The sequence below is a fragment of the Ptiloglossa arizonensis genome, chromosome 13 (assembly GCF_051014685.1).
Source record: "Ptiloglossa arizonensis isolate GNS036 chromosome 13, iyPtiAriz1_principal, whole genome shotgun sequence".
In the NCBI taxonomy this organism is placed as follows: domain Eukaryota; kingdom Metazoa; phylum Arthropoda; class Insecta; order Hymenoptera; family Colletidae; genus Ptiloglossa; species Ptiloglossa arizonensis.
In genome coordinates this window covers 7,493,050-7,513,375 of record NC_135060.1, presented here as the reverse complement: position 1 = coordinate 7,513,375, position 20,326 = coordinate 7,493,050, and the positions used below count along the sequence as shown (strand labels likewise).

The following is a 20,326-nucleotide window of genomic DNA, read 5'->3' as shown; positions in this document are numbered from 1 at the left end:
ACGAAAATATCATTGTTTTTCATATAATGTGCAAAATTATAAATTTCATTGTTTTTATTTTATTTAAATATTACGTTTATGTTTATAACGTGCAATGCTTTGTATTAAAAAAAAAATGAAGAATGTTTTTTATATTTCTTACCGATTGTCAACATCAAAATTCTACTAAATTATTCAAAATAGGAAAATCTAACTGATATTTACAATACTAATGTATAAATAAATTTGACTATTTATTACATAATGATGCATTATTCATAGCAAAAATATTTTACCGTTATATGGCGCGGTATAAAAATTTCTAAATGAGCGACAAGTGCAGTACAAAATAGCTCCTTTCATACGTTGTAGGTTTGAAGTATTCATGTAAATATACTACGTGCCTTTTTGTCATCATATGCTTACGCGAATACGTTTAGAATGAAATACGCATGAACTATACGATTAGTGAAATTGAAGCAAACACAGAGATGGAAGGACACGAAGAAGATGATTTAGAAGATTTAAATTCAACTGTTTGTACCCTTCCACCGAATGTACAAAACGTAATTGAACAGGTTAGGATCATAGAGAAACTGTCAAAATTGTTTACAGCTGTCATCTATCTTTAACAAGTAGTTAATATTTTCTTATCGGTTTCAATGTATTTGTTGTTGCTTATCAACTTTAATAAATACTTTAATGATAAAATAATATCACACAAACAAAAACTAATATACATTATAGTTATTTGAACAACTACTTTTCTCTAATGTCAAAATTAATTTGCACGTTTCAGTAGCCTTTTAGATCTAAATTAAATATTTATATTAATCTTTTAATTGGCTTTCTCGATTAGGTCTTACCTAGTACAGATCCATTGGACCACTCAAACTTCAATGTAGTGGACTACATAAATTCGTTGTTTCCATCGGAACAATCTCTCTCAAATATCGATGATGTAGTAAATAAAATGGAATTAAAAATACGTACTATAGATAAAGAAATTCGTTCTGTGGTACGTGGTCAAACAAATGTAGGTCAAGATGGAAAAGCTGCATTAGAAGATGCGCAGAAAGTAATAAAACAATTATTTGTGCATATTAAAGACATAAAAGATAAAGCGGAACAATCAGAAGAAGTAGTTAAAGAAATAACAAGAGATATAAAACAATTGGATTTTGCTAAAAGAAATCTCACTGCTTCGATAACTGCTCTAAATCATTTGCATATGCTCGTGGAAGGTGTAGATACTTTAAAGTATTTATCCAAATTTTTATTATTAAAAATATATTTATTATAATTTAACAAGTATAACATTACTTTAATATCTTTATAGAGAATTAACACAGAAGAAGCAATATGGTGAAATTATTTTACCACTGCAAGCTGTGATGGAAGTAATGCAACACTTCAATAGTTACATGGATATACCTCAAGTGAAACAATTATCCGATGAAGTATGCAATACTTAAATTCTTTGATCTGATCTAATAATTAATGCATGTCACTTTTATTAATATTTTGATTTTAAGGTGCGTCAGGTACATGTTGAATTGGCCCAACAAATTACAGCAGATTTTAAACAAGCATTTTCTGGTCAAAACCCTAAATACTTTAATCAACTTACAGAAGGCTGTTTAGTATTATCTGTACTAGATCCTAAAGTGAAGTAAGTATACTTATATTTTAGTACACTTAAACATTATTAAGATGACTAACAATTCATCTTTTTCACAAGGAAGGATCTGCTCACCTGGTTTGTGGGTATTCAATTACAAGAGTATGCACATTTATTTGATGAAAATCAAGATTTTGCATGGCTGGATAAAATAGATCGGCGTTATGCTTGGATAAAAAAACATTTAGTTGACTTTGAATCAAAATTTGGAACAATCTTTCCACAAGATTGGGAAATTTCAGAACGAATTGCTGTACAATTCTGTCATGTTACACGAGAAGATTTAACTAAATTGATGCACAAACGCCGTTCCGAAATAGATGTTAAACTATTGCTTTATGCGATTCAAAGAACGAGTAATTTTGAATCATTGTTAACAAAAAGATTCAATGGTATTACTTTAGAAAATTCTGATACAGTAAATAAAAAAAATATTGTCAATACAGACTCCACAGATAAAGTTCCAGGCAATCCGTTTGAAGAAAATGAACAGGTACCATATTTTTCAACATATCTTATATCAAATATTTTTACAAGCAACATATTAAAACATATTATAAATTAGGTACAAATTGAAAAACCAAGAATATCGCCATTTTTGAATCTCATAGGAAGATGTTTCGAACCATATCTAAACATCTATATAGAAAGTTTAGATCGCAATTTAGCAGATTTAATGGACAAATTTGTATTAGATTCTAAAACACAACCTCCTGGTGCTAAAGATTTTGATGGTATTGAAGGTCCTAGTAGTGTTTTATCTTCTTGTGCAGATCTGTTTGTATTTTATAAAAAGTGTATGTTACAATGCACACAACTTAGCACTGGCGCGATTATGTTGAATCTAGCTGAAACGTTTCAAAAGTACTTGCGAGAATATGCTCTTAAAATATTGCAAAATAATTTACCTAAGTAAGTAAAGTAGATAACATGTTACACGTGTTATTTAAAATTATTCTGTAATTTTCAATAATGTAAAATTAATGTATTATAGGATTGGAGGTAGTGTAGGAATTGCCACAAGTATGAGCAGTATAACGCGTGACTTTCGAGATCTTTCAACTTCAGGTTTTATACAAAATTTTCAAAGTTTTTTAAAAGAGGGGGAAAGTACTAGATTTAGCAAAGAAGAGCAATCACGTATATGCTGGTAAAGGTTTGCTCATTGACCGTATTTTTATTAACATAATGTTTGAGGAAAAATAAATGACATCAATATGCATTTTAGCATATTAACAACAGCTGAATATTGCTTGGAAATAACACAGCAATTGGAAGAAAAACTTCGAGAAAAAACGGATAAATGTTATGCTGAAAAAATTAATTTATCTCAGGAACAAGATATTTTTCACAAGTATGTATTCTATATTTTTTTTTACTAAGTTTGACTGTTTTAATTTAACTGTTTTTTAATCATGATATTTATTAATGAAAATGGATTTATTTCTCTACAGTGTCATATCGAATTGTATTCAACTACTTGTTCAAGATCTGGAATCAGCATGTGAATCTGCATTAACTGCAATGACAAAAGTATTCAATCAGTTTGATAGTTTAACTTTTATTTACTTTTGTCAATATATTTACCTACTGATACATGAATAATAATCATTTTAGGTTCAATGGAGTGCTATAGAAGTTGTTGGTGATCAAAGTAACTATGTTAATACTATTGTAGTACATTTGCGACAAACAATACCTACTATCAGAGATAGATTGTCCTCATGCAGGAAGTATTTCACTCAACTGTGTGTGAAATTTGCAAGGTAATGTATATTTGTTTTACATAATATCAAAATGTACTGATAGAAGAATTATTTACAGCTCTTTTATAGTGAAATTAGTACAACAATTGTATAAGTGCAAACCTTTAAATACTGTGGGTGCTGAACAATTATTGTTAGATGTACACATGTTGAAAACTGCCCTCTTAGATCTCCCATCAACAGGTTATCAAGTTCAAAGAAAAGCTCCAGCAACATACACGAAGGTAATTTTTTCTACTATCTGTGTAATTATACATATGGTAATTCAGTTTTAATTGTAATTAGGTAGTTGTTAAAGGCATGGCGAATGCTGAAATGATTCTCAAAATTGTAATGTCGCCTATTGAATCTCCTAAAGATTTTGTAAAGCAATGTAGGATGCGTTTACCAGATCTACAAGCACCAGAATTTCAAAAAATCTTAGATATGAAGGTAACAAATTTATTATATAAAAAATACCTTATCAGATATATCAAGGTTGTGAATAATTTATAGGGTTTGAAGAAAACAGAACAAGTTGTACTCTTAGAACAATTCAAGCAACCTGAAAATATGGATGTTTTACACGACACTAGGAGTCACAATATTCAAGACAGTCCAGAACATGAAGCTGGGCGAATAAAAAGACTAGAAAAATTAATAAAAAAAAGAATATGAACATATTTCATAGAAAAACTTATATTGTATTGTACATACTCATTTGAAATATATCTATATAAAACTTAAATATTAGAATTATACATGCGACTTACTTTACCTCAATATAGAGAAAATCTTTGTACAATTACATTTATTGGTTATACTGAATTAGTCAAAGAGGTGTATTACTATTTAGAACACAAAATGTTCGATTTTTATATTTTATTGTTGTACATTGTAAACAGTACCCAATGTATAGAATGATGTTAACCCTGTTTCTGTGCAAGTTCCTTTGCTTTAGCTTTCTCTATCTTAGCTATTCTAGCAGCAGATTTGCTGCCCAAAAGACCACCACCCCAATGACGACGAATTTCGTCATATCTATCATTGAAGTTCGTTTTGATAGCTTCAACGATTTTCGAGAAGTTGGCTCTATCACCAGAATCCACCTAACATAAAAATAAAATGTTATAAAAAAAGAACTAGAACATTAATGGAACTAGGTATCAGTAATTATGTATCAGTTGTAGATTTAGAATATATCATAAATATAGTCATTGGATTGGCTCTATGTTAACTCATCATATTATTAATTACTTTTAAGTTATAAATATTAACAAAATTAGAACAATTATAGATAGATAAAGAAAAAAAAAAATAATTCATTTCTCTTACCTGAGTCAGAGCTACTGTAGTACAAGTTTTACGCCTGACAAGACGTCCCAAACGTGCTTTACCTTTTATAATACAGTAAGGTACACCCATTTTACGGCAAAGAGCTGGTAAGAAAAGAACAATCTGTAAATAAAAATAGCATAATAGTAAATTGTACGAGTATAATAGATTAACATCATGAAATTACTGACATATATCTCTGATATATATAACTCAGGGTCATATTTCATCAAATAATACTGATCATATCAAATGTACTCTCAGGTGAAGAAATTCCAACATCATTGTTACAAATAAACGAAATATTATACTTTAGTATTTTTAAAAATTAGAGTACATACATACCTCTATTGGATCCACATCATGTGCAACTACAACAAGTTGAGCTTTCTTTTGTTCAACAAGCGTTGTTACTGTATTTGTTCCACTACGCAATACATTTGGTTTTTTTGTTGGTCCATCATCCTTTTTTGCAACTTTCTGTTCTGCTTTACCTTTCAACCTCAGTTTCTTCATTGCAGCTGATTCAGGCCTATATTTTTCCATCATTTTGAATAACTGTGTTGCTGAAATAATAGAAAAAATAAATGAAAATCTTTGAATTAGCTAAATTTTTATGACTCTTTTCACATAATTGAATTTATTTGTATAAAAAAATATACCTGTTTGTTTATCCAATGTTTGTGTGAACTGATTGATTGGTGGTGGTACTTTCAGTCTTTTTTGCAGAACAGCCCTTTGTCGCTGAATGCGAATATATTTGGGCCATTTGACGAAACGACTAAGATCACGAGCCGGTTGAATATCCTGTCCTAAGTATCAAATTCAGTTTTTAACAGCACAGTATATAAATATTATATAATAATTGTACATTTTAAATACTATTTTTACTCACCAATTCCAAAATTACGAGTGCGCTTTTCAAACAAAGGATTAGTCTGTTTCTTTGGTTCAATTTTCTTAACTGCCAGTGGTGCAGCTGCTACCTTCTTCCCCACCTTCTTCTTCGGCTATATTTTTTATAAGAATCCATTCATTATATATAAGTATTTAATCAGTAAACATTGAGATATGTTTACAACTTTTGTGAAAACATTGCGGAATTTAAAAACGTTGTGGTTAACTATACTGCAAGAAGTATTATAGCCTGACTAAATATGAAATACTTGTATTTTTATATTTAATAAAATAATTTTATTTGCAGTAGCTCATAATAGCGATGATTGAATAATTATACTATACGAGGAAAACATATTTACAATGTTTTAATTCATCCAAAACATGCTGAATTCTAACCATTACAATTTATAGTAATAACACGTCACTTTTGGAAATATTACTTTTATTTAGCAATTTAGTAGGTTTACCTTTTTTTGGACCATTGTTTTAACGGAAAATGTACAGGATTCTTTATATCACGATGGATATAAAAATTTATATTTTGCTCAACACAACGCGAAGTACGGCTGCCGAGAGCGTAAAGAACGATTCATCAGCAGCGCCACCACAGCCGACATCAGCGCCATTTGACAAACACCATTTAATGCAATTATTTCTAGAGAAGAAACACAACGATTAATTTTCCTTTGTAGAGTCATCTAGCGGAGATTTCTTTAATAATCAGTTTAAAAAGTCTTACACATTCGAAGATAAATTCAATCAGTTAAAAATTGTAATATTTAATTATTTTCGTTTTCGTTTATACACACGAATAAAAATTCTCACATTAAATACATTTAATTTTCCAGTGTTCGTTAAGACATACAGTGTAACTTTATGTTTTTGCAAAATTTCGGTTTACAAGCGGAACAAATAATCGAAATAATTTTTGATTCAGAAAGAAACCGTAAATCCGTTATAATGTATTATTAATAAGCATAAACATTGTTTATTCAAATTTTATTTTATGGTGAATGATTGAGTGAAAATAATTTAAAATCTAATGTCACAGTTAGTAACATAGTGACTTGTCATTTTTTACAATTTTATTTTTCGTATAAAAGAGAGTTTGTAAATTTGAAAGATGGTGAGTACGTGCCACTTTTAGAACGGCGCATGCGCAAATGTAATACTGATTGGAATGTTGCAACAGTAGGGGCCGCGCGTGCGACCTATGCGCTTCCAGTTTACACTATTTTGTGATGAGGGACGCTTAGCAACCCAGCTACCTCAGTGTTCATAGCGTGTCGACGATCCGTTTGCAACACGTTCCTGTCATGAACGTTACTGGTGTTCGTTTTTTTAAAAACTTTCGATTCATTAGTGTGTACGTGACGGGACGTGATCTGGCTGGTTAGCGATCGCCGACTATCGTGACATTTCCTTCCGTCCACTCGTCGATTCCGAGAAGCCTCATATTTTCTATCGCAGCGTTACTTTTAGAAGCATTAGCTACAGGTAACGATAAGAGGTCAAGGGTGCTTCTATTACTTTACTTTAACCCTTTGTCGTGTCGTTGGACATCGTACCGGGACACAGCAATTTATTCTGCAAGCCGGCGAGGATCGTACAGGAACAAGGCTATAAAATCGTTGCTTGTATTATGTAGAGATATAAAATATTACATCTGCAAGCACTTCAATTTATGTTTATTGTGTATGAAAATTGTGCATAACATAATAATTTAATAATATATTCGCTGATTTGCAGAGAAAACTAATCATGTTCCTGTACAATTTCTATCGACTATAAAGAGATAAATAGATTATTGTACTCGTATATATTTTTCGATAATATCGAATATTCAACAAATAATTCTGATTATGTCGTTCACTGTAGCCTGTATCTTGTATCATTGATACAAATTTAATAAGTACATTTAAATATATTGTCTCTAACGTTTGCAATTAATTTTTACATTGAAGCTAATAAAATAATACTTTTATTCCAATTGGTGTAATACACTACTTGGTATATTATACTAGTAATTGAGATACACTGTAATGCAGTACAAATAATAAAAAGAGCTATAAAGTGATAGGAATAATACATACGTAAAAAAGTAGCTTTGAAATTTATTTCAATAATATTTGGACTAAGATATTAAAATGTCTTGAATTATCTGTATATTTACAATTTAAAAAATACGAACGGTAAGATACACACGTTAGGTTTTACAGAAGTCACCGATAATACACTTTTGACATTTATTACGATCGTAAAGTATTGTACAAGATAACACTTTTTGTTTAAGATACTGCTGATTTCACCAGTATCATTGTCTAAAAATTATACTTTATATTTAATTTCGGTTAGCGTTTATAAAATATTTAAGAAATTCAGAACTCGTATAAAATTTATAGTACACTGTTTAATTTTAAATTGAACTTATATCACAAAGACTATAATACTTGTAATTTTATAAAAAAAATTACGAATATTACTTAATAACGAGTAATAATATTAGTCGCTAGGTAGTTTCGATTATTCGAAATGACGATCAGGAAAATTTGCTGTATCGGTGCCGGGTACGTCGGTGGTCCTACCTGCAGCGTTATTGCTTTGAAGTGCCCTGAAGTTCAGGTGACCGTCGTAGATAAAAGCAACGAGAGGATTGCTCAATGGAATTCGGACAAGCTGCCCATCTACGAGCCCGGTTTAGATGACGTGGTAAATAAATGCCGCGGGAAAAATTTATTCTTCTCTACTGACATGGAGGCTGCAATTAAAGAGGCGGACTTGATATTCATCTCCGTGAACACACCGACGAAAACGTTTGGTAACGGTAAAGGAAGGGCGGCAGATTTGAAATACGTCGAGAGTGCTGCCAGAATGATCGCAGAAATTGCTATCGGGGACAAAATCGTTGTCGAGAAGAGTACTGTGCCAGTTAGAGCTGCCGAGAGTATTATGAACATTTTGCGTGCCAATCACAAACCAGGCGTTTCGTATCAGGTAATGTTATTAAAAAAAGAAAAAATTACAAACAGTTCAATCGTATATTACACCAACATGAAACAAACGTTGTACAGGAGGGTGGTCTATTAGAAACAAGCGTTTTTAATATCCTTTGTTGGGCTGATACTACAAAAAGTGTTTTAATCGAAAATAAATGGTTTCGAAGAATTAATATACCTTATAGGGAATTTATGTTTTTAAAGTATTTTGTTTTTCCGAGATACTAAGAACTCCAAAAGAAATCGAAGTTATTTTCTATAAAACGATGCGTTTGTGTTAACGTCAATGGAAAAATGATAATGAAATTATAAGGAGAATTTCAGGGGTGTGATTCACAATAAGCACGACTTTCATTTATCGCGCCCAGCTTGCTTGTGTCAAAGACAAGAAATAATGTGTTTACGCGTTTGTTCGGAGAAATAAGAAATAGAGCGGTGGAATAGTTCAGCGGTATGGTATGGATAGACTTTTGGTGGATGTTTAATTTTGTTCCAATTACAGTTCAGTTGCATTGTATATCGTATAATTTTATTGAAAAATTTGGAAATAACGAACATTCAAACTTATTTAAGTTTTTCGAGTTTCTTCATCTGAGAAATAGATAAGCATGTTTCTATTCGGTTAAAATATTTTTATTTATGACATTAAAATAAAAAAATATATAAAGTTGACCTGTTTCTAATAGGCTGTTCTGCAAACACATATGTATGTACAAAAGTGGTTCATTAGGAAATTACTATTTATATTCGTGTTTGCACAGCGATCAATTAGATATTTAATTTTACGACGTAACAATGAACCGTTTTAAGAATATTTGAAGGTGATCGCTCAATAGTCGGCCAAAAGCGATTTTATTCATGCTTCCTTTCTTCCTCTTGTCATTAGTCGATGGCCGAGGTGCTGTCGGCAATTATCTGATTTGATACCTGTTGAGTTTATGTCTATTATTTGAGTCGTTTCTTCGATCCATTCACTACGATCGTTCATGACCTTTTTCTTTCTCGACTAGCAGGTCTTTTTGTATTTATCACGCGTTGTTTATTATCATCGGCGTCACAATAGGATGCGCAAGTTAACAGGAAAAACGCTATCATTCCAGATCCTATCTAATCCGGAATTTCTGGCGGAGGGCACTGCTATCGAGGACTTAGTGCACGCAGATCGTGTTCTAATCGGGGGCGAAGATTCTCCGGGAGGTCAAGCGGCCATCGAGGAATTGTGCAAAGTGTACGAGCATTGGATTCCAAGGAAAAATATTTTAACGACCAACACATGGAGCTCCGAGTTATCGAAGCTGGTGAGGAGAAATTTTATTTGTCGAAAACGGTCGGGGAAAAAAAATCATACGATTCGTAAAGCGGCAATGAATGAAATTAATTAGCCTTTGTTCGACACGTCTGTATGTTAAGTGAACGTGCACGGTGTACGTTACAAGCGTATATTTCTCAATATGAAAACAAGGAGAAACACTGTTTGTCAAATATGTAGTATTTAATGTCACGTTTCGCATATCAAAAACGTTCGCGCAGCGATACGCATATCTTGGAACTTTATCTGTGAATCAATGTTTGCTGATTTTTAAACGTGGCAAACAAAAAAAATCATTGCGCAATTGACTTTGAATTTAATTACGATTTTAGGCCGCCAATGCCTTTTTGGCACAACGTATATCGAGTATAAATTCGCTGTCGGCAGTATGCGAAGCCACTGGTGCCGATGTGTCCGAGGTAGCTCGGGCGGTTGGCCTTGACTCACGAATAGGATCGAAGTTCCTTCACGCATCGGTTGGCTTCGGTGGCTCTTGCTTCCAGAAGGACCTACTCAATTTAGTGTACATCTGCGAATGCTTGAATTTACCTGAAGTTGCGGCCTATTGGCAACAGGTCATAGACATGAATGAATACCAAAAATCAAGGTTCTCTGCGAAAGTAATCGAGTCTCTATTCAATACCGTTACGGATAAAAGGATTTCTATGCTGGGCTTCGCCTTCAAGAAAAACACCGGCGACACGCGTGAGTCACCGGCCATTCACGTTGCTAAGACCCTGCTCGACGAGGGTGCTATGCTTCATATATACGATCCCAAGGTGATCTTTTTCGATGAGAATACATCGACCGACGATTCTTATACTACGACCGATTCGATTCTCTCCAAAGTATGAGGACTCAAGGAAAACAATTTATGCAAAAAATTATAAATTCGAAGGGTTACGTTGTATATATATTGCGGGGTTCCGTCGCTTCTATAAAAGGAACTTGTATATTTTCTAACGTATACAGGTTAATGTTATTATCAAATATTTGGAAATAAAATGTGTTTAAATTGTAGCAGTTTGTTGGTGTTACATCATTTGGATAACTTGCGTTTTTGTTTGAGAAACAGAAAGTAATTGTATTAAATGTTTGTTTTGTCTGCCTTGTAAACCTAACGGTAAATATGTTTTGTTTTTATGTTTTCTAATAGAATGTATCGTACGGTATAATTCACAGCTCGACTTATTACGTCTTCCGGTTTGTGTACAAAAGGTCCGGTTTCGTTACTAAAAAGTGACTTTGAAATATTTTCGATATCTAGAAAATAATCGTTTTCCTTTCATGACCTCAAACTGTACATATAATTACATTAAATACTTGATTAGAAACCCACTGTTTGGTTATTTTAAATGCGTTCTATAGATTATTAAGAAATTGTTTTTTCGTGCAGGTCGAGGAATCCCAAATTGTCGAGGATTTAACGCATCCGTGTGTAACAAATAATCCTGGGTATGTAAAGAGTAGGATCAATATTTATAAAGACGCTTATAGCGCTACAAAAGATACGCACGCTATTATTGTGTGTACCGAATGGGATGAATTTATAGTGAGTAATAATTGTAATTGAACATATGCTTGAAATATAGTTCTGTAACTAATTGCCACTTTTTCCAATTTTCTAGGAATTGGATTACAAATACATTTACTTTAAAATGATGAAACCGGCATATATTTTTGATGGACGGAAAATTTTGGACCACGACAGGTTACAAAAGATCGGTTTCATTGTTCAAACAATTGGAAAGAAAATTACAAGGACGGCAATTTCAAGAGCATGGGGAAGCCAAACTCAAATGTAAATGAACTCGTGCGGAAAATTATGACGAAGCACATTTTTTAATTTGATACATTTTTGTAATTATTATATAAACGTTTTGCTTTCAAAATCTTGTAAACGTTGTATTTGAGAAATTTATTAGGTCTTTTACTTTTGTTCAACATACTCTTCTTATAAAAAGTTACAAAGTGTAAAGACTTTCCTTATTTCTGAGATTTTTATAATTTAACTCGTAATAATTTTAATAATATTAATGATTTACAAGGTTTTGAATGTAAAACTAATATTATTACAGAAGTTTCTGTATAAGAGTAATTCAGTAGAAATTAACAAATTATTATTATAAATATTTAAAGACAAATACGTCTTTTTGTGACCGTGTATATACACAAAATGCGACGATTATCAGAATTTCGTAATGGTAAACAGTGTCAGTTGCATCAAATGTTTGTATACATTTATTACATAATTTGATAATATCTATTAAAAGTGTTTAGATTTATTTAAATTATGTTTATAGAAACTGTAATATTTCTTATTTTTTCTTGAAATAAGTTGCAAATTCTATTCCAAATTTGTTGATCATGGGCACTTATATAATCCGATAAATAGTCTTCTATGAAAAAAAGCGAGATATTAAACACTTTTTCTTTTCGTGCAATATTGTGTATATGCTAAACAATTTACGATTATAAGGCTCGACATATAGTACATTCCTGCAAAAATGTACTTGCATATAAATATTTGCATTTTATTAAAGTAATAGGTTCGTAATTATTTGTATGTATTAGATGCGTCATTATTACAATTAAGTTTTATGAACAAATAATTAATCTTTTCCTATAGTTTAGGACTCGATTGTAAATTGTGAGTTCTCATAGATAATATTTTTACACGTTTGAATGATTCCTTCCTAATGGTTGTACCATTTTCAAAATTGTGACGAAATCTTTACTAAAGTGGATCATTATTCTATCTACTACGGAAAACACTTTAGTGTTAAAAGTATTATGAATATTTTTCTTCATAGTGATAACGTTGAGAATGAATGCAAGAAAATGCAGCAATAATGTCAACAGTGTATTCGGTATATTTGTGCAAAATATACTGTTCATAAAAACAATCTTAATAAATTAACGAATGGCTATATTTTTCACAATAGGTTTACAAGAATCATTTTTATTGTATCTGATTGCATAAAATTGTTACAAACTACGTTTAAGCGTACAATTGTTTCGTAATATATACATATACATACATATATATATATATATATGTATATACATATATATACATATATATACATATATATACATATATATACATATATATACATATATATATACATATATATACATATATATATACATTTCTCGTTATATACGGAAAATTTATAAATAAACGTTGATAGAAAATTTTCTAAGAAGCAAAATTTTATTTCCAGTCCAATTTTCGTTTGTTAATATTAATCTGTATGTATTTCTTAGACATTCCCTAGATGAAATAGTTTGCTATTTTTAGACAAGCGTGTCGGTGCTCCGTTCCATCTAATGAACGAGAATCCAGAGAAAAAAGTTCATTTTTATAGTTTTCTTATATATCAATTTTTACGATTTGAACGTGTTTTACCATTTTATAGTTTAACATAAAACATTAATTTTAAAATATAGTACATATGTATACAAAGTATCGAGTCATAAATAAAATAATATCCAGACAGGATAGTTTCAATATCGTTCGTTGAATATTTCAATTTTCTTCGAGTTAACGATGCTTCGTATAGACAACGGTAACAAATATTCGAAAGTTGAAACAAGAGGGCGGCCGATTGATAGAAATTTCGCGATTCGTCGAGGTCTCGTCGGGTGCAGATACGGCCCTGCTGTAAAAGAGCGATGGCGCCGCTGAAGGAACTACTGGGTGCAGAAGCAGAGGCAGCAGCAGCGGCGGTGACGGCAGTAGCGGCAGCAGTAGCAACAGCATAAGTCGCTCGCTCCGCGTTCGCCGTGAAAACTTGCGAGTGGTCCGCGTGACAGCAGTGTTCTCGAGGTTACATTAACGAGCCGAGACCGATGATGCGAAGTGTTGCCAACGCGTGATTCGCGCGAGATCGAACCATTCATTGAGGTGCCAGTGAATCGTTTCGTGCGGTGTTATTTTTTTCCTTGTCGCGCGCGTGTTCTCTCTTTCTGTTGGCCAAGAGGGATAATAGGCCGGGCCTATCAGCACAGTAGGAAAATGGCGGCTCGCCTTGCGCGGCGTAGACGACGAGGGGCAACGGGGCTCTTCGTGTAACGCGACAAACTACAAACGAAAAAAAAATAACCTCTCCTTTCCATCGCGTTTCCTGCCAAAGTACGCGGTGCGAGCGTTCGTTCGATCGCGGCGTTGGCGCGAAAAAAAAAGAGAGACCTCGTTAGCGCGTATACATTATACATCGTGAGTTGCGATGACAGCGGAACGTGAAGAGCGAAGGAAAAACAACACGAGAGGCGAGTAACGAAGAACCACTGTGCGTTCCGTTTGTGCACGCGTGTGTGCGCTCGTATGAGAGCGAGTAGCGATCAACGGTGACAAGTGTTCCGTCGACGGGGAACTTTGCCTTATCCCCGCGTCGACAAGAAGATGATATTACGGGCACCGAGGTACCGCCGTGCGTACGTCGATCGCGATCCTCGTGCCGCTGTTTACTGTCGTCGCCATTGAGCTACGGCCGCTTTCGCGAAAATCAGTTTTTTCGCGAGAGAAGAGAGAGGCCGTGGACAGGACGACGACGACGACACGCGACGAAAAGCTGAGGGAAGATGAGAGGCGCGTGCGACGGCGGCATAGCGAGCTTTCTCGCTCTGGCGCTCCTCTGTTTATTCCACACGTCATGCCTTGTGGACGGTATGTAATGCTTTTACTGTCCGTGACTTCTCCCTCTGATTCTGTCTCTTTCGTTCTCACGTTGATCTTTGTCTTCCCATCCGTCTGCATGTCTACCTGTCTGTCATTATTTCTGCCTTCTGTTCGACCGTCGTTCCCGCTCTTTCCCTCTTTCTTTCACTTTTCGAAGCGCGTAACGTTGCGTAAGCAACGCGGCACTGCATGCAGAAGGGCCGATTAATCTTGTTGTACCAGGTTCGTCAAGTATGCGGAAGGGTACGTTTAATCGGTGCAAACTGTACCTACGGTCTCCATCTCATGAACAATTGATACGGTTGTTTTTCGGCAAGCCGCGTTTCTTCCCTATTATTTTCTCTTTTTATTAGAGATCAGCTGAAACGTTTCACTTAAGTAGCGTACTCGAACGAAAATCATATATTTTTCTTGCATGTAGTTGTGACCAAGTTGTGTCACTCATCGTGTCGTGTTACTTGATCATTATAAATTGTACGGTAATGATTTCATTAGTTGACATGTACCGTATGTTTTCACTTATCATTTAGCTTAACATAAAATCGGAATTACGATCTTTATTGGTCCGATAATTGACACATTATTTTACAAATACACGACTCGATGCAATTACAAGAACAACTACTCAAATGATTTAATTCATTTTTCCGAATTATTCAAAATCATGATTCTCTGTTTTAAACTGTGCTGTTACTATTTCGATACATGTTTGCATATATCTTGCGTGTAGTTAGAAGTATCTGAATTCATCGAATAATAACAATCGCATTATTAACGTTTAAATTCTTCGAAGATAGCAATCAATTAGATGGAATTTTATAGCATTCTTGTATTTATTTTACGTAGGTCATTAGTCTTTGCTTGCTACATATTTATAAATAAACTTAACGCGTTTTACCGCGATGATACGACACTAAACTAATTTATGAAATTAATTTCTGTAGTTCAGTTTAATATTGTGTTAGTTTTGCACAGATGGTACGAAATATTTGTATACAATAGTATGAAATATTGTATAATACGAATTAAATACACTAACAAAGTGTTTGTTGGCTAGAAATTGATAATTTGTCAAGTAATAGAAATTCCCGTATTTATTTAAGTACTTCATTATTTTTTGTAATGAAAATAAAATGGTCGAGTTACATATTCATTGCTTTTGATGAATGTGCTACGTTGTTCCGTACTTATTTTCATAATGAAGCTAGAGATTAACGATATCTTGTAATTTTAAAAGTCAATCTTTTCCAAACGATACGCAATTTGTTCCGTAAATACGTTGCAATTGATTCTTTAACGATGGTACCTTAAAGACTACTTTATTTCGAACTTATTCTTGTAAACATATCCTTGCCAACTGTCCTCTTATTTCTGTCTGCCTGCAGATAGTTAATTAAGATACTTTCCAGTCTATTCTTTTTTTGCCTGTTTTGCTGTCCTGTTGACCTTTTTTTGGTGCAGCCCAAGAAGAATTTGCCTCGAGCTCCGTCTCCCATAATTTGCTAAAATATTTTGTCAAAGATCACTTTAAAATAAATTTTCATAATGTTTCCAGAGTTCTCAAAATAGCCGCAATATTTTTTGGAATTCTTTACAATGGTTTCTTTATCCTTTAATTATTACGAAATTTGTTTATGAAAACACGTGACAATTACTTTCGTTCCCTTCTTTAATTATGTCGAGTCCTTTGATATTGTAATTGCAAATGAGGACGATATTTTTTCCTCGTGTGCAAAACATTAGGAAATAAATCTGATTTACTCGCGTGGAAAGCAATAAAAAACAAGTCTGACGTCTGTCGTTTATTAGGTAATAATTTTTGAAAATCAAAACTTTTTAGGTAGAGTTAATCTCGGTTTACCAATTTTTTGTACGTATCTGTTTATCTTTTACAACAAGAACATAGAAGTCTTGTTCTATGTAGAGTACTTCAATGTTGTTTTATTATAAATTGAAGCAACAGCGGTGTAACAATGCCCGTAAAATCGATTATATTTTTATCTTCGATCGTTTACTTTGGCACGAAATGGTGATCCTTCTCATACTTGTAAAAAGTATTTCTATCTAAATGGTTCGGTATGTAGTATATCAAGTTGACTGGTGGATAAGCACGAATACAGGTGTTCGATTTCGTTTTCACGTAAACATTATCGAATTATTAATGATATAGAAAAAAAATATTTTACGACTTTTGAGGAAAACATTATATGTATTGTGACTTCTTTATAGGTGAATCGTGTATTTATTTTTACGTAAGATTTTAGTTCCGAGAAAAAACGACTTGTATTAGTCAGGATCGATCAAGATTACTTTATCAATTAATACAATATACTTATACGGAATATATCAATGGACAACATTGATGTTCGAAAACATATCCTTCGTATTGGATACAGACCAAAAAGTAATACAACTTTGTAATACTATTTTCGTTCGTGGCTTCACAATAATATTTTAAAAACGTATATGTATTTATTTTAAAGTTGCACGTTTCAATTAATTCTCGCTTGTCTCTCACAATGCATTCGCATTGTTCTAAATACCGTTCGTGCTTGTTTAACCTCTTAACTGTGTAATTATTTTCCTAGGGGAGTCTGATTACTTGGAATTCCTTCTACCGACAATAATCAAATTCTATATCTACGGTATATTTATCATGTTCTCGAATGGTATCCCGAAATGTTCAAGTTTCGGAAAGAAACTAATTCGCGTAAAAGTACAAATTCGATCAAATTTTATCCACATCTTTGTATCGAGATTTGTTCGTTTAATACGATTCAGATTTCATTCTACACCAACGCCGTAGTTGTGAATTTATTTATTATCGGTGATATTGTCTTTCGGTACAAATTGACTAACGACAATGTAACAACAGGAAATTGCATAAGTAAACATTACGTACCTGTGAAAGTTACCTAATGAGAATAAAGACAATAATAGAAAGCTGAGATACGTACAATATTTATATAATGTACGTAAATGTATACCACGTGCCTGAGAAGAATGCCGCGGTGTCACCATCGGGACCATTAACGAAATGGCTCTTTTCCTTCGAGCAGGCGTCTTGGTTAAAGTTGGTGACTTTCTGCGCAAACGAAAAGAATTAATAGACCCCGTTGATGACACCATAACGTTCGTTTTGGGCGTCGATATTGTACACAAAGTAAAATTGAAAACCGAATGTATACGCATATTTGAAGTTTCGCTAATATTATACATTGTGATAATATTTACCGTTGCTTGCAAAGTTACCGTCACATTTCGGTAAAAACATACCAAACGGATATACGATTTCGCAAAAGCGCCATTTCAAATGTTTGGTCACTCCGGGACACCTTTGAAAGATTCTACGAATTACGAAAAAATCCTACCGACTCTAATATTCCTTCGTATCGAGTCGTTCGACGATATTTCTCGAGAGGAAAATTACGCGTAACTTTGAACATAATTTTTTCACTGTTTCGTATATTTTACAAGACACTTGAACGCACGAAGTCTTGCGTATACTTCACGAGTTCTAAATTCTACGGTGATTAAGAGTCGATTTGGACAAAGTATCGATAAGCATTTCATTTATACCGAACTGTGAAAAATCTCTAATAACCCTAATATTCTTCCGTGTCGAGTCGTTCGACGATATTTCTTAGGAGGAAAATTACGCGTAACTTTGAATAGAAATTTTTCACCGTTTGGTACACGTTACAAGGCATAACCTTCGAACGCTCGAAGTCTTGTGTATCCTTCACCCTACGACGAGTTCTGAAATTCTACGATGCCTGAACTTCGATTCGCGCAAAGTATCGACAAGCATTCTATTTATACCGTTGCATTCGTCAATGTTCCGACGAGATTCGGTACAGAAGAGCGAATGAAAAAATCAGCTCGTAGTAACGACTCGTAAACTCGTCGAGGAACGCGAGATTCATCGACGCGCGCTTTTATCGCGGTGCTTTAACACCCTTCTAATTTCCATGCAACGTTTACTGAGCGTTGACGCGGCGATATCGTCCTCAAAACTTATCGGTATTCTCGGCAAGGGAGAGAAATCATCGCGTGTAAACAATGACTCTCGTCGTTAAAGGCGAGTAAACTTCGTCTCTCTTCGTGTAACAATCTTCCCGCGTTTTTTCCCTTCGAGTTGCATGGCGTCGCTTTAACGGGGCGAGACACCCCGTTCCCCTGTTCGCGCGCTCGCAAACGTTTGGCAATCGGTTCGTAAATGTAAATCTCGTTCAGTTTATCGGTTATCACGGGGCACGGGACGATCGAGCAGCTACGAGATCGAATCTGTGGCGCTTGTTCCACGGTGGCACATTGTTATTCCGCGGATTCTTAAGACTATTAGCGTTCGCGGAGCGTTGATAAAACGGTCGTAGGTCGGGAAAAAGGCTGCCGGCATCGCGGCAACGACCTTAACAAGACGTTGTGCACCAGTGACGAGCAACCCGTGGACCGTACGTGTTTCTCACCGATCGTCGACATTTTTTTTTTTTTTTTAACGAAATCGATGACTCGATTCAATTTACGAATCGCGGTGTATACAGTTCGCGCGCAACCCGAGTGTTCAACGATACGAGAAAATTGACAATTTTTATTTCGTTATTGTTCGTAGCGATTCTCGAAACGATCACCTCGACTTAGCGAATCCCCGTTTGGAATACGTCCTCCATAAAAGTTCAGTGTACGTGAAAAGTGTATCGTATACCCTCGACGCAATCGAAGTTGCGCGAATTTTGATGGCTCGACAACGTGGATATGAAATTACAGTCGAGTCTCGAATCGATTGATCGCTCGAAGACACTTTCCCGATCGTGAACTTGTACGTTTGCTCCGAAAGGGGTGAGACAGGGGATTGGATCACTCGAGCGGTCAGTTGATATCGAAACAAGGATAGTTTATTCGATTTGAAGGTAAATAATTTTGGGTGTTCGTTTAAAGGAAAAGGTGTAGGGTAGTCGTTTAAATTATAGACCGAATCGGTCGATCGGTTCGATTATTTCGAACGCGATCTTTACCAAATTTCGATATTTGAAAAATGTATCCCGCGATGCGAGTAAAGTTCTCCGATACGACCGACGAGATTTTAATTAACGTATTACACGGTTTTTGGTCCTTCGACGTAGGTGTAGAGCTTCCTCCTCTGTTCAAGTCTCGAAGGAAATACATTGTGTAATCTTTTTAGCCCGACGGTACTTAACAGCGAGTACAGATTTATCTCGGCGGACAATAAACTTCTCGCTTGGATTAATACGTGTTGCACTACACGCTGTGAATTGTAATTTTACATTTCTTCTCCACGTAGATGTATCTTCCTCTGCTTTTAAATTGCGAAGAAAATGTTCGTGTAATCTTCTTAGCCTCTCGGTACATAACGGCGATGAGTACAGGTTTGTTTAGCTTAGAGGTCAATTAACTGGTCGTTGCTTGTCGAATTATCGCGTCTTCGTTTATTGGATGCTTCGCCGTCTTGTTTTATTTTCTTAACGCGCTAAGCGTCACATGTGCCATCGGTAACTCATAGTGGATTTCCTCGTGTTGCCAATGGAGCAACCGGTGGGTCACGGCCTTCAATTTTTACTTTTAGCGAGTCCATTGTTCCTTTTCACAATTTAAGACTCGATAAACGAACATCCTGTACCTCGACATTGTTGATTCCCCATTCGTTTTTATGGACTGAAAATTGAAATTCTCTTCGAA

At 34.2% G+C, this 20,326-nt stretch overlaps 4 protein-coding genes across 12 annotated transcripts in view; 3 read left to right on the top strand and 1 right to left on the bottom strand.

Moving 5' to 3' along the window:
* The first annotated feature begins 291 nt into the window (after nt 1-291).
* Vps53 (vacuolar protein sorting 53) lies at nt 292-4,272 on the top strand. Of its 2 annotated transcripts, XM_076325525.1 has the most exons (13): nt 293-557; nt 839-1,239; nt 1,319-1,439; nt 1,515-1,651; nt 1,721-2,153; nt 2,226-2,572; nt 2,655-2,810; nt 2,889-3,014; nt 3,115-3,193; nt 3,278-3,426; nt 3,485-3,650; nt 3,712-3,858; nt 3,922-4,272. In XM_076325525.1, the coding sequence occupies exons 1-13, from the start codon at nt 432-434 to the stop codon at nt 4,081-4,083; spliced, it is 2,550 nt and encodes an 849-aa protein (XP_076181640.1). In that variant the 5' UTR covers nt 293-431; the 3' UTR covers nt 4,084-4,272. The 2 variants fall into 2 exon arrangements, with proteins under 2 accessions (XP_076181641.1, XP_076181640.1); XM_076325526.1 differs by lacking the exon at nt 3,922-4,272 and having other exon boundaries at nt 292-557; nt 3,696-3,823.
* On the bottom strand, nt 4,273-6,245 carry Rpl7a (ribosomal protein L7A). Its single transcript, XM_076325527.1, has 6 exons — nt 6,108-6,245; nt 5,636-5,750; nt 5,403-5,552; nt 5,086-5,306; nt 4,741-4,863; nt 4,273-4,514 (listed from the first exon to the last, which is right to left on the bottom strand). The coding sequence occupies exons 1-6, from the start codon at nt 6,120-6,122 to the stop codon at nt 4,332-4,334; spliced, it is 807 nt and encodes a 268-aa protein (XP_076181642.1). The 5' UTR covers nt 6,123-6,245; the 3' UTR covers nt 4,273-4,331.
* A 634-nt stretch (nt 6,246-6,879) lies between these two features.
* On the top strand, nt 6,880-12,963 carry Sgl (UDP-glucose 6-dehydrogenase sgl). 3 transcript variants are annotated; one of them, XR_012993916.1, is made up of 7 exons: nt 6,880-7,137; nt 8,147-8,634; nt 9,737-9,934; nt 10,278-10,724; nt 11,342-11,497; nt 11,574-11,822; nt 11,994-12,963. XR_012993916.1 is itself a non-coding variant. In XM_076325286.1 (6 exons), the coding sequence occupies exons 2-6, from the start codon at nt 8,392-8,394 to the stop codon at nt 11,748-11,750; spliced, it is 1,221 nt and encodes a 406-aa protein (XP_076181401.1). In that variant the 5' UTR covers nt 6,880-7,137; nt 8,276-8,391; the 3' UTR covers nt 11,751-11,943. The 3 variants fall into 3 exon arrangements, 2 of the variants coding, with proteins under 2 accessions (XP_076181401.1, XP_076181400.1); XM_076325286.1 differs by lacking the exon at nt 11,994-12,963 and having other exon boundaries at nt 8,276-8,634; nt 11,574-11,943; XM_076325285.1 differs by lacking the exon at nt 11,994-12,963 and having other exon boundaries at nt 11,574-11,943.
* Nucleotides 12,964-13,682: 719 nt separating this feature from the next.
* Nucleotides 13,683-20,326, top strand: part of Babo (TGF-beta receptor type-1 babo) — a 50,135-nt gene continuing 43,491 nt past the window's right edge. For all 6 annotated transcript variants that reach the window (XM_076325826.1, XM_076325823.1, XM_076325821.1 and 3 more), the window contains exon 1: nt 13,683-14,617. In XM_076325826.1, coding sequence (XP_076181941.1) covers nt 14,533-14,617 — 85 coding nt within the window. In that variant the 5' untranslated portion in view covers nt 13,683-14,532. The remainder of the gene's footprint in view (nt 14,618-20,326) is intronic.

Coding starts and splice junctions, on each gene's coding strand:
- Vps53 (XM_076325525.1), top strand. CDS start 432: ATGAACTATACGATTAGTGAAATTGAAGCAAACACAGAGATGGAAGGA. Junction 1,440..1,514: donor TGAAACAATTATCCGATGAA/GTATGCAATACT, acceptor TTTGATTTTAAG/GTGCGTCAGGTACATGTTGA. Junction 3,015..3,114: donor GAACAAGATATTTTTCACAA/GTATGTATTCTA, acceptor ATTTCTCTACAG/TGTCATATCGAATTGTATTC.
- Rpl7a (XM_076325527.1), bottom strand. Junction 5,307..5,402: donor AACATTGGATAAACAAACAG/GTATATTTTTTT, acceptor CTATTATTTCAG/CAACACAGTTATTCAAAATG. Junction 4,864..5,085: donor ATGATGTGGATCCAATAGAG/GTATGTATGTAC, acceptor TTTTATTTACAG/ATTGTTCTTTTCTTACCAGC.
- Sgl (XM_076325285.1), top strand. CDS start 8,173: ATGACGATCAGGAAAATTTGCTGTATCGGTGCCGGGTACGTCGGTGGT. Junction 8,635..9,736: donor AACCAGGCGTTTCGTATCAG/GTAATGTTATTA, acceptor CTATCATTCCAG/ATCCTATCTAATCCGGAATT. Junction 9,935..10,277: donor GCTCCGAGTTATCGAAGCTG/GTGAGGAGAAAT, acceptor TTACGATTTTAG/GCCGCCAATGCCTTTTTGGC.